This window comes from Rhinoraja longicauda, chromosome 1 (genome assembly GCF_053455715.1).
Source record: "Rhinoraja longicauda isolate Sanriku21f chromosome 1, sRhiLon1.1, whole genome shotgun sequence".
Classification (NCBI taxonomy): domain Eukaryota; kingdom Metazoa; phylum Chordata; class Chondrichthyes; order Rajiformes; family Arhynchobatidae; genus Rhinoraja; species Rhinoraja longicauda.
The window spans coordinates 100556757-100571007 of NC_135953.1; the positions used below are offsets into that span (position 1 = coordinate 100556757).

A 14251-nucleotide genomic window follows, 5' to 3' on the forward strand; every position below is an offset into this window, starting at 1 on the left:
ATGAAGATCCCAACTTATTGAATGGTTCCTGTAGTGTAGAAGAATAAGTCTGTTTCGGGTTCTCTGTTCATTCAGCGGGGATTTGACTTGAGCACTGAAAACAATGCAAATCGCCCTTATTCATCAATTGCACACTGATGTCAGGGGAATGGGCGGTACAGAGATAAAATGTATTCAGGTATAGTATTATCTGAACTGTCTGGATAGCATGCAAAAGTAAGCTTTTCACTGTACGTGGCAGTAAGACTGGAAGGAGAACTGGGAAGGGAGCAGGGATGGAGAGAGAGGGAAAGCAAGGGCTACTTGAAGTTAGAGAGGTCAATGTTCATACCACTGGGGTGTAAGCTACCCAAGCGAAATATGAGGTGCTGTTCTTCCAATTTGCGCTGGGCCTCACTCTGATAATGGAGAGGCCCAGGACAGAAAGGTCAGTGTGGGACTGCAAAGAGGAGTTAAAATGTTTAGCAACAGGGAGATCAGCTAGGTTTAGGTGGATGGAGCGGAGGTGTTTAGCGAAACGATCTAAAGAAATTCCTCCTCATCTTCTTTCTGAAGGTACATCCTCTTATTCTGAGACTGTTCCCTCTGGTCCGAGACTCTCCCACTAGTGGAAACATCCTCTCCACATTTACTCTATCCAGGCCTTTCACTATACTCGCCAATATTGCAGAGTTCATCATGGGAATAATTAGCCCATACAAACAGATCCAGTACATAGTGGGTTTCACATGTTCAACAATTGCCAACACGAGGCACAGAAATGTTATCCAAAAGTTTACTGAAATTTCTTTCATGGACTATGAGGAGATTTTCTTCTTTATCCAGATTATTGCACATTTTAAAAACACATTAGGTTTAAGAGTATCAAATGCATAATTTCTAAATCAGCAAAAAAAAAATCTCCGCATTAGTGCGTCCAATCTTTGCACACTAATTGTAAAATAATTAGGAAGTAAACCAATTTTCTTCTTGAAGACAATGCAAAATTGAAAAAGCTGATAATTGATTTTTTATGGTAATTTAACCAACATTTAAAATTTAAAAGATTTCACCATCTGGTCCTGTCCAATTTTCAACGGTGTCGTGGGACAGTGTCACCTGCAAGTCTTGAAGTAAAGTGCAAGTAAGTAGACTATCCACTGTAGCTCGATGTATTGATGCCAACTGCCTGATTCAGGCTGCGAACGCATTAGGGACAAGTATCCCTGGTGAAGTCTTCTCCAGCCTGCTATTCAATGTACACTCCAGCTGCACAAAGGTCCCATCGTGCTGCAGCCACAGCTGGGAGGCCTGGCTTGCCCGCCGCAGTATCAGGAACCGGCCTAGAGAGGGAGCTACTGAATCAGTCCCCTGATCACCCGGAGGTCCAGAGTATCGGAGAGGAGGGTGGGGGAGTCTGCGACAGCAGCAAATGCTGGACAAAGGGCCGGGAAGAAGAGCCAGGTGGAGTCTTACCTTCGGCATCCTCAATGTCGGCTGTGGGAGGCACTCCCCGAATCACAAAGGCTGAAGAAGGCTGGGAGAGCAGAGGGACGACGATTCACAGGATGATACAGATGGAGGCGATGGCTGCAACTGGCCTTCATGACCAGCTGTAGCTGGGATTTTGAAAATGGCGCCAAAACCTGGCGACTCGTGCATATGGACTCAGTGGCTGTTTCTGTGCACGATACTAAATCTGGGATTGTACGGCAATAATTCACTGAACTGTATACAAAAACAGAAATCACTAAAGCTTGGTTCACGTGACAATAAACCATTGAAGGCCATGCACATTAGAATATAAATTAAAATACCATTCATATTTAAAACGTACTTTCGGTTCACACCGCACTGCAGTGCAGCAGTCATCTTTTGCCGCCTCACAGCTCCAGAAACCCGGGTTTGATTCTGATCGCCCGGACGAGTTTGTATGATCGGGAGTTGCACAAGGAGACAAAGTCCACAGACCGGAAGCAGACTGCAGTGGCACAGCACGGTGGAAGACACCTACAACCTTGCTTGGCCAAGCCAACCATGCAACACTGCCAGGACAACAGGCCTTTATGGCCAACTGCACTTAAAACAACTTGGGCTTTAAAAACAGCACCAAAACATAGCAACACTTATATATGGTCAGTGGACTATTTCTATACACTTTATCTGGGATCATGTTTATGCATAGTGATAATGTATTGAACTGTGTATAAAAAAAAGAATATCACTCTGCCTAAATATATGTCATAATAAAGAACCAATGAATCATCAAACAGGATTTCGTAGGTTTCGTGCTATTTTAGTGAAAATTTTTCTCTGCAGATCAGCACTAAGTCATCAACTCTTATTGGGTCTCGACCCGAAACGTCACACATTCCATCTCTCCTGAGATGCTGCCTGACCTGCTGAGTTACTCCAGCATTTTGTGAATAAATACCTTCGATTTGTACTAGCATCTGCAGTTATTTTCCTAAACTCTTATTGGGAAGTTGGGACCACTGTAACCTTCCAGACCACCATCTACATTGTGAAAAATAAAGAAGGTCTTGGGATAATTGACCATTTGTTAGAACACAAGGCTTCGCTAGATACGACCACACAAGTAATGGGTTAAGTGCATCCTATTCCTGCACAATCGCCGGAATCACAGATCATTCTGCTCTCCAACAAATGTATCCAACAAATCAGCTCTCCAACAATTTCAACCAGACTGAAGCAAGGCTCGTAAACCAGAGCAAGCAAAAATAAAACATGGTGTTGGTGACTCACTCGTTTGCAGCCTCTGGGAGCTTTGGCCCTTCGAGTTTCATCTTCAGTTCAGGTGGCATGTGTAGAATTTCCAAGCATGATTTAATGGAGTGGTTCGAGTCTTCCCGGCACACTGAAAGGATAATTGGAACGCAAGTAATTACTTCTCTGCAGCCACAGAGGTCAGACAAAGGGTTATAACTAAAGCATTAACCTTTCCCTTTCTGATCCATGGTGTGCCTTCTCTCCATCTCCTGTGGTTCTGCTGTTGCAAAAATAGGACGAAGAGTGCTTAATGCATACAAAACAAGAATGTGCATCTGGAAAATCTACTTGCAACACTGCTTTCTAAGGTGAATTAATGATCAAATCTTCTCAAAGCTAGTGCTTTCAGTTGTTTTACAACAGATATAACGAACATCTTGTAAACCTTGATGGGAATAGTGGTACAGCAGACAATGCCACTGCTGAACACTCCACCCATGAACTGTGATGTAGTCCCAATCTTCCAACCTACCTCATTGCGGGCCTTTCACCTTTTAAAAAAATCTGCACTCGCTGTAACTGCAATGCTGTAAGGTTGTAACACTACATTCTGCAATGGCTATATTTTACTTTGCACTACCTGTTGTACTTGTGCATGACTCGATTGTACTCATGTCTGCTATGATTTGACTGGATAGCACACAAAAAAAGCTTTTAATTCTATCATGACCTGACAAACCAATATCATACAGCTCCAGTAACGTGGGTTTAACCCTGACACCCAGTGCTCTCTGTTTGGAGTTTTCACGTTCTCCCCAAGATCAAGTGGGTTTTCTCCAGGTGTTCTGGTTTGCTGCCACATCCCAAAGATGTGCTGTAAGCACCACCGCCATTGCTGGCTTGTTTCCGATGTGCTGGTTGGTGATTTAATTAGCCCCTGCAACTTGCCCCTTGTGTAGTTAGATAACAGAATCTGAGTTGGGGGAATTTAATAGAAATTTAGAGAGAATAAAATGAAATTAGTGTAAATTGGCACTTTATGGTTGACATGGACTCTCTGGCCAAAGGTAGTCATGACTACATGACTCTTTGACTCCAAGAGGAAAAAACCTACCTGTTCTAGGTTGTTTATACAGACATTCCCTGATTTACACAATATTCGACTTACAAAAACTCGCACTTACATAAATGATTCTGTACTAAGTTCCTTGTGCATTCAACGCAGTTTGTAATTTCCACAACACTCTCTGATCAGTCAAGTTTGCATCGTGAACAAGCTAGCAATGGTGATGGTATTTACCCAGAAGGCCGTGCACCGCAGAAAATGCCCCATTGGCGAGATGGATCTGAAGCTGGCAATGGTGACTGTACTTAATATTGTATCTGCCTCCACCCCACCCTGGCAGGGCATTCCCGGCCCCCACTTCTCTGTGTAAAAATAACCTGAGCCACACATCTCCATTAAACTTTCCCCCCCTCACCTTATACCTCTGCCCTTTTACTGTTGAAAATCTCTACCTTGGGAAGTGTCTCAACCTAAAAGGCCATCTGGCCCTTTCCCCCCCACAGATGCTGCCTGACTCCTCTTCTTCAGACTGAAGAAGAGTCCTGACCTGAAACGCCACCCATGTTCTCCAGGGATGTTGCCTTATCTGCTGAGTTACTCCAACACTTTGTGTGGGGATTTAATTTTATAATCCAGCATGAGCAGTCCCTTGTGTTTATATATTTTTGCAGTATTGTCGTGTAACAGTTCCAGAAACATATTCCCATGCCCATAATGCGGTAGGTTGGGAAGAAAAGGAAGAAAAAGCAGACTGTATTCTAGTTTATGGAAGGACCGTTTGGAAGTCTGATAACAGAATGTCATTGATTTTTAGAGTCGTAGAACAATACAGCATGGAAACAGGTCCTTTGGGTCCTTGAGTCCGGGCTGACAATCAATCTTTCATCTGTACTATTCCCATTTTTTATTCTCATCACATACCCTTCAAGTCTCCCACACGAGGAGCAATTTACAACGGCCAATTAACCGACCAACCTGCATACCTTTGGGATGTGGGAGGAAACCAGAGCACCTGAAGGGAAGCAATTGGTCACAGAAGAACATGCAAATGCCACACAGACAGCACCAGAGGTCAGTGTCTTTCATTTTAAAGTCTTCAATTGATAAGGTGGCAATGTTTTGCTCACAGGATTCAGATTATATCATTAGTTTTATTTTGATAATTTAGGAAAGAAAGAGGAGACTTTTGACTTCCAAGGTATGGTGCACCATCAAGGGTCAAATAGCAAATTCAGAAAGCACTGACGAATGAGGTTGTGAACAACAACTTGGGAACATAGAGACATAGTACATTACAATACGATAACATGCCATCAGCCCAACTTGGCCATGGCAATCAAGTTGTTTAGTTTAGTTTAGAGATACAGTGTGGAAACAGGCCCTTCGGCCGACCGAGTCCGCGCTGACCAGCGATTCTCGCACATTAACACTATCCTACACACACTAGGGACAATTTACACATACACCGAGTTGATTAACCTACAAACCTGTGTGTCTTCAGAGAAAACCACGTGGTCTCGGGGAGAACGTACAAACTCCATACAGACAGCAACCGTAGTCAGGATCGAATCCTGGTCTCATGCTCTGCAAGCGCTGTAAGGCAGCAACTTAACCGCTGCGTCACTGTGCCACCCTATATTTGCCTGCAATATCCCTCTTAACCTTTCCTGTCCATTTATCTATCCAAATGCCTTTTGAAAATCATAATTGCCCAGGCCAACACAGCAAAGCCCCAGACACAGTTGTTGGTGTGGAGGCACTGCGATGCATTTGTCACTCCCATGGTAAATGGCTCTCATTCATTTTCCTCACATCAACAGACTTAGTCATTTTTTTGCACGCCAGCTCTTCAAATAGTGCTGGCAGAATTCACTATCTCAGCAAAATGCAATGACGTTAGACTGATGCAAATTGATGCCTTGTTTGGTAATTAAAGAACGTACATTGGCCCCGAGCCTACGAGAACATCTTTTACACACTACCTTTAGCCTATCAAAATATTAATCTCAAAAGCATTTGCAGGCAATATATTTATGCTTTCCTCAATTGTGATCTGCTTACCTAGTGCTACCTATTATTAATTTATTGAATTATTGAGTTCTTTATTCTATATACACACACACACACACTCTCACTCATGGCTTAAATAGTTCTGGCTCTTGACTTTGAATGCATTGAGTCACAGAGGCATACAGCGTGGAAACAGAACCTTCAGCCTAACTTACCCATGCCGATCAAGATGCCCCATCTACACTAGTCCCACCTGCCCACATTTGGCAACCCTCTTGCCTGTGTGAACCTCTTCTGCACTCTCTCCAAAGACTCCCCGCCTTCCTGCAATAAAATGACCAGAACTGCACGCAATACTCCAAATCAAATGCAGCCTGACCAACCTGATAAGCTGCGACATGACTTCCTGACCATTCTACTCAATGTCCCGTCTGATGAAGGCAAGCATTCAATATACCTTCTTTACCTCTCTCTACTTATGTTCCTACTTTCAGGGAACTGTTGGCTTGGTTTCCAAGATCCCTCTGTACAAGTTTTTATGCCATTTCTGTTAATTTCCATCGACAAATACGTCTGAAACAAGATTTATTTGTTCCAGATTAATGTATTTACCCATATTTAACTTTCACAGAGAGTGGGATTTGACAGATTTGCCAATCTAGCAAAAACTACTACTACTGGGTGGTACAGCGGTAGAGTTGCTGCCTTACAGTGCCTGTCTGTACAGAATTTGTATGTTCTCCCTGTGACCGTGTGGGTTTTCCCCGGGTGCACTAGTTTTCTCCCACACTCCAAAGATCTAGAGATTTGCAGGTTAATTGGCTTTGGTAAAATTGTCCCTCGTGTGTAGGATGGTATTGGTGTGCAGGGCGATCGTTGGTTGGTACGGATTCAGTGAGCCGAAGGGTCTGTTTCTGCGTTATGTCTCTAAAGTCTAAAGTAAAGTCTACTGTTATGCTTGTTTTCTGCAAAAACAGAGAACATATTTTGTAATCAATCTCTGCAGTGTGGGATTTTTATTTGATTGAACCTAAAATGAAATAGATGCACCTTAATATCGTTATTTATATGCACCCAATTTAGTTCAGTTTCAATCATAATACAGTGGGAAAATCCTGACTTTGCCTGACTGTGTGGTTATATTGTACAAGCACTGAAAAACAAAGTGTGCAATTTCCAATGTGACCAGGGGCAACCTTGTTCCATCCCCTCTCAAAGCCGTGCAACATTTATGGTATTAAATCTGTGCAGTTCAGTGTGGCACTTGAATAATTAATGAAAGTGTCTGGCAGGATCAGAAAGGAGAGATGACAGCACATCACAGCATCCGCTAAACCACCGCCACTATCTGAAGAGTTAATGCTCCAGTCTGGTCACTCCCGGGTTGAACAAGCAAATTGAATGAGTGTTGCTTTTAAGCAATCATGTTTGGCACCAGAAGTCCCAGATTCAATTACAAATCGCTGCAAGGCTTTTTGATCTGTCCTCCGTGCAACGTTGAGAGACTATTTGCTCTTCATTGCAAAAAAAAAATTGCAGCTTTGTTTGGTAAAAATTAAGTGTGCTGCACACAACTTTATTCCTTTTCCTCATGCTGCCATGGAAACATCACTCTGGCAGTGCATTAAATATTCTGTAGCTCCTCACCTAGACTACTCTGACTCCTGTTACAGCCCCTGCACACCAAGATAGACAAGACCAGCAAGCACAAGGGAGCACAAGAGCATGCAGGGACCCCTTCAAGTCACACACCATGTTAAGTTAGACGCAGACATTGCTAGTCCGCACTGCACTGCTGTTCCTTCACTGCACTTCACTGTACAGCAAGAATCAAGCTCTTCACCCACAATCCCTGTGCCAAACATTAGTTTAGTTTAAGAACATGGGCTCAAAATGCTGGAGTAACTCAGTGGGTCAGGCAGAATCTCTGGAGAGATGGAATACGTAATGTTTTGGTTCAAGCCACTTTTTCAGGTCACCTATTTGTTTTCTCAAGAGATGCTGTCTGACCCACTGAGTTACTGCAGCATTTTGTGTTTATATTTGGTGTAAACCAGCATCTGCAGTTCCTTCATACACAGGTTTGTTGGTTAATTGGCTTCGGTAGTGGAATTTGGCTTTGGTACATCCCTAGTGTGTAGGATTGTGTTAGTGTACGGGGTGATCGCTGGTCGGTGCGGACATGGTGGGCCGAAGGGCCGGTTTCAGCGCTGCATGTCCAAACTCTAAAGTGAACTGAATGGATTGACTATCATTTCAGAGAGCAATGCCAATGCAATGGCAAGAAGTAATATTCAGCCGAGATCAGGGAAGGAAAGGGGACTTCCTTCCCTAAAGGACATTGGTGAAGCAGGTTAGTTTATCCAACAACAATCCTGGAGTTTCATCAAAACCATGACGAATAAAAGTTTCCCAATTCAGATTTATTTAATGATCTGAAAATGGAGTTCAGATACATCAACAACAAGAAGTGAACAGTCATCCTGATCCAGTAACATCTCCATGCGGTCTATTTATATTCAGTTCTCTGCTGCAGAATTCATAGCTGATGCAAGCAGTAAAAAAGTGTAACCATTTAGTTTTCGTTTTAATGAAAAGCCTTTTCTCTCAGAACTTTAAGAGGCTATAAATGTAATAACTAAATAATTTCAAGCAGTTCCTTCAAAGACACAAGATCAATGGGGAAACTGATTGCCATTCGCAATCGGCTGACAGTGTCATTCAAGTGGTGACCACACTGCGCTTAATTCATGAAGATCAATAAAAAAAGATTGAACAAGAAAAAACTTACGCGGAGACAAAAAGCAAGACATGGGATACAGCAAAGCTTGCTGTTCAAAGACATAACATTCATCAGGGAAGAAACAGTTCTAGAACATTGCCACTCTTATCGTCCTCTCCGTGATATCTTAGTTATGAGTGTTGAACATTCAGCATGACAATGAGCAAATTCTCAGTCTGTTAAGAAAATTAATGACATAAATGGTGCATCATTGGAAAGAATTGGACTCAAGATTTACAGATGGCCAATGTTGATTGATTCAACAGAAGACCAAGTCAAAGACCATTGAAACAGGCTCTTCAGCCCAACTTGCCCATGTCGACCAACATGTCCCCTCTACACCAGTCTTACCTGCCTGCGTTTGGCCCATATCCCTCTAAACCTGCCCTATCCATTTAGACGATAGATAGACGATAGACAATAGGTGCAGGAGTAGGCCATTCAGCCCTTCGAGCCAGCACCGCCATTCAATGTGATCATGGCTGATCATTCTCAATCAGTACCCCGTTCCTGCCTTCTCCCCATACCCCCTGACTCCGCTATCCTTAAAAGCTCTATCTAGCTCTTTCTAAATGTTTTTTAAACGTGAAAGTACCTGCCTCAACTACCTCCTCCAGCAGCTTGTTCCATACACCCACCAACCTTTGTGTAAAAAAACGTTACCCCTCAGGTCCTCTTAGTCAGGATCGAACCTGGGTCTTTGGCACTGTAAGGCAGCAACTATACCACTGTGCCACCCATATCTTACAAATAGTCCAGTAGTGTATTGTCATCCTCCCGATCCCAGATTAGCAACTGTGCAGCAATAGTCCTCTGAGCCTGCGTGCAACACGCACCATGTTTTGGAGTGATTTTCAAAGTCCTCGCTCTAGTTGTTATGAGCATGTCCCAGCCTGTTGCAGGCCTACTGCCATCTCCGCTTTTGGACGCCACATCCATCCACCTTTGTTCACCAGGAGCGCCTCCCACAGCCGACTAATCTCTTTCCTCCCGGCCGGCCTTGCTCCTTGCACATCGTCGCTCACTCCATCCTCCTGATCTTCCAGAGCCGAGCAGGGGCCGGCACGGAGGCCTCCCCCCGCCAGCCCAGCGGTCCGCCAGGTCCAACGAGCAGGGAACAGATTCAGCTGCTTCCTCCTGCAGGCCACAATCCGCCAGGTCTTCCGTTCACCCAAGCCCTCATCTCATCCAAGTAGCTGCACTGCTGGCAATGCAGTAGACTATTAGTATCGGCATGAATTGCTTGTTCAGGGTTGAAAGTCAGGTTCCAAAGCTAAGATCTGTCCACAATTTCTAGCTCAGAACTAAAAATGTAACTGGGAGAAAGATACCAAGGTACGACGACTTTGAAATGGATGACTACACTGCTACGTGGGGCTCATTCTAATATCATTCTGACATCTACGTTGAATGTGGTTCCTTGATCTTTGAAGGCCCAATTATGACAATCCTTTGCACTCAATAATGGCAGAACCATTTCACAGGTCAATGCTCCCTTCCTCTGATCACTGCCATATTAACTTGTTAGGTTCAGCTTCTTGAAGGTGCTTTGATTAAGTCACAGCATAAATATCCAGAGACCTGAATTAATGATCCAGGGACACAGGTTCAAATCCTACCATTGCCTTTGGGAAATTAAACATGCATTTAATTCTTTCTGGATTTAAAATGTTTGTATTGGTAATGGTGATCATACCAGTTTGTTGCACGGCCTGTTTGGTTCATAAACATTTGTTGGGGATGGGAACCTCATGTCTGGTGCAAATGTCACTCCAAACCCACACCAATGTGATTAACTCGTAACGTTTTTCTGAAACTGCTCAGCAAGCCTCCCAGATCAAGAAAAATAAGGATGAGCTATGAACGATGACCTTGTTAGCAATTCTCATGAATAAATACACAACTTCTTCAACAATGAACGGTACTTCCTTGGCCGTCTTCTGCAATATCTGGAAGTTTCAGTTTTACTCTGTTGCCCAACCTATAATAAACATGGACGAACAGGAATATTTAATGTCGCTCAATTATATATTTTCCATTCCATTAACATTTCCGTCCTTTTCTCTGTCACTTGCCACCTCAACTCTGATGCTTGCTGGCTTCTATTTTACTCTGCTGCCTTCCTTCATTAACCCAGGAACATTGAATATAGAACATAGAACAGTACAGCACAGGAAACAGGCCCTTCAGCCCATCACGTCTCTGCCAAACATGATGCCAAACTAAACTAATCTCCTCTGCCTTCATGTGATCAATATTCCTTCATTCCCTGCATATCCATGTGCCTATCCAAAAGCACCCCAAATGTCACTATCATATCTACATCCAACACCACCCTGTGGATCCTGACTTTGAGTGCTGTCTGTACGGTCTCCCTGTGACCTTGCGGGGTTTTTTCCGGATGCTCCAGTTTCCTCCCACATTACAAAGACAAAGGTTTGTAGGTTAATCGGTTTCTGTAAATTGTCCCGAGAGTGTAGAATATAACTAATGTGCAGGTGATCATTGGTTGGCGTGGACTCAATGGGCTGAAGGGCATGTTTCCGCGTTGTATCTCTCGACGAATAAACTAAACAATTCACAAGGCACATTTAAGATAATATCACAGGTTGCTTCACAGTGGTGTTACTCAATATGAATATGACATTGGTCTATTTAAGGAGGCATTGGACAGTTAATCAAAACTTTGTTCAAACAGGTAGTTGCGTAGCAGTAACAAAGGATGAGATAAAGGGTTTTTTTCATTAAGAGTTGAGGACAAAAAGTTAAGGTCGAGGGGGTGTATTTTAAAGGAGATATGCAGGAAAGGAATGTGTAATGTGCAGCAGGTACCAAGAAGGTGCTGCTTAGAGTGATGGTGGAAGCAGGGAGGATGGCAATGTTCAAAAGGCTTTTAGAGAGGCCCAAGGATGTGCAGGGAATGGAGGGATATAGACCACATGCAGGCCGAGAAGTTTAACGTGGCATCATGCTCGGTACAGACATTGTGGAACGAACGGCTTGTTCCTGTGCTGTACGATTCCACGTTTAGACTTTAGAGATACGGTGCGGAAACAGGCCCTTTGGCGCAAGTCCGTGCCGATCAGTGATCATCTCATACACAAGCACTATCCTACACACTAGGGACAAGTTACAATTTCTACCGAAGCAAATGAACCTACAAACCTCTGTCTTTGGAATAGGGAAGGAAACCGGAGCACCCGGGGAAACCCACGCAAGGAGAACGTACAAACTTCAGGAATTCCAGGGATTAACCCCTGGTGATGTTGGGGCAAATGCTAATAGTGGAACAATTCAGTGATGGACAAGAGGCCAAAATCAGGGAAGAGGAGAAACCTTGGATAAAAGCATTGAAATTTCATTACTAATTCCACAAATGAAAGGTGTGTTGGAGGTCAGGAAAAGTACTGACTAATACCAAGGAAGGGATATTGATGTAAGATATAGAAGGATATGGACATAATACCAGGGTAAATGGGACAACTGAAGATGGGCATAAAAGGTTGGCATAAATGTGGTGGGGCTTTTCTGTGCCATACTTTATGACCTTGAAGTGCACTTCACAAATTTGGCCACCTTCCACAAACAAATACAAAAGTTGCTGAACATATCAACAATAAAACACTAATTATTTTAATGATTGATTGAATTGAAAAAGACAGCATGGAACAAAGCTCTTAGGCCCACCAGATCCATGCCGACCATTGACCGTTCACACTGGTTCTACGTTATCCCACTTTATCATCCACTCCCTACGCACTAGGGGCAAGGGATAGACACCAAATATCCTACAAACCCGCACGTCTTTGGGATGTGGAAGGAAATTGGAGCACCTGGAGGAAATCCACCTGGTCACAGGGAAAATGTGCAAACTTAACACAGACAGAACCAAAGGCCAGGATCGAACCTGGGTCTCAGGCATCTTGAGGCAATAGCTCTACCAGCAATTAAGTTGTCAAAAACTGTACTGTTAAATATATGCTAGAAAATGACAAGGCTTGGTTTTACTGAGCTAAGAATTACAGAGGTAAGGTAATGAATGATAATTGCTTTGTTACACTTTACGAAAGAAGGTGGCACAAGTAACACCATCAAATTATAAGCATAAGGCTTTGGCATTATGTAACAATTATTTCAACTGAAAAATTAAATCAGAGACTTGAAATTGCTTGTGCTATCAAAAGGCACTGTCTATAAATACTGCACGGTAAGATTGATGCCTTGGTTTCATCAGTAGTTTATGTTGAAATTTTTGCTCTTCCTGGAGGTTTCAGTTTAGACGTGAGCTGCCAATGTAATTGGATGTTTGCTGGCAGTCGCACAGGATTAAGAGCCGGTGCATCACGCACCCAGTCCTGTCAGCAGATTGCTTCACGGAGCAAGCTTCCTCCAAAGACATGAAACCGACCATTAATGAAATGGAAGATGGGACAATCTGCCCAGACTCAATAGGTTAGACATTTACCTTTTGCAGATTTGCATTGTACTCTCCTTACTATATGGGTTCAATTTAAAGCACAGTGTTGGAGTAACTCAGAGCACACCTGTGGAGGGAAAGAATAGGCAGCGTTTTGGGCTGGGACTTGTTCAGTCTGAATGTAGTCGGTTGGGGGAAAAATCTGGGAAAGAAGTGAGACCAGGACAAAGCCTGGCAAGAGATAGGTGGTCAATAAAGACTTTGTTTATTAATGTCATGCGTGCCGAGGCACAGTCAGTGACAAGCTTTTTTTGATGCGTGCTATCCAGTCAGAGAAGAGAATATACATCTCCAATCAAGGCGCCCACAGTGTAAAGATACAGGACAAAGGAAACAAAGTTTAGTGCAAGATGAAGTCCAATAAAGTCCAATTAAAGATAGTTTGAAGGTCTCCAATGAGGTAAATGGATGGTCGGGACCGCTCTCTAGTTGGTGAGGACAGTTCAGTAGCCTGATAACAGCTGGGAAGAAACTGTTCCTATATCTGGACGTAAGAGTTTTCAAACTTCTGTACCTTTTGCCTGATGGAAGAGGGGAGAAAAGGGAGTGACTGGGGTCACACTGGTCCTTGATTGGCCTTGCGAAGGCAGCATGAAGTGTGGATGGAATCAATGGAAGGGTTTGTTTAGTGTGAAGGCCGAGGCAACTCTGCAATTTTTTGCAGTCTTCGGTGGAGCTGCTCCCAAACCAAGTTGTTTCCAAACATATCTCCACCCGCAAAGCTGATTTACACTTTCAGGATTTAATTGGAAATTAAACATCTGTATTTAATTCATTCACCTCAGAAGTGGAATACAGCATGTTGATGCATTGAATGCAATTAAAAGTCGACATTTTATTCAATGCTGTACACCACCTCCGAGCTGGATGTTCTAAAAACAGATATTTCCCTTTGAATTAAAACCTACAACATCTGAATCAGTTTCAAGATGGGTGCAGATATGAGAAAAAGTTCTGGAATAACTCACTGGGTCAGGCTGCATCTCTGGAGAACATAGATAGGTGATGTTTTGAGCCTGAAGAAGGGTCCCACCCCAGAACAACACTTATCCATGTTCAGAGATGCTGCCTGACCTGCTGAGTTACTCTGGCACTTTGTGTCTTTTTTTGGTAAACCAGCATCAACAGTTCTAACCTAAAATATGATCAGTCTCTTCTAAAAAGGGGCATTCAGATATCAGCTCCAGGTGTGTTACAAATAATGTAG

The 14251-nt window shown here is 43.3% G+C and overlaps 1 protein-coding gene across 5 annotated transcripts in view; it reads right to left on the reverse strand.

The window, feature by feature from the left end:
- ccser1 (coiled-coil serine-rich protein 1) overlaps window positions 1-14251 on the reverse strand; it is a 993014-nt gene that overhangs the window by 714339 nt on the left and 264424 nt on the right. For all 5 annotated transcript variants that reach the window (XM_078403227.1, XM_078403223.1, XM_078403228.1 and 2 more), the window contains exon 5: window positions 2746-2857. In XM_078403227.1, the coding sequence (XP_078259353.1) occupies window positions 2746-2857 (112 nt within the window). The remainder of the gene's footprint in view (window positions 1-2745; window positions 2858-14251) is intronic.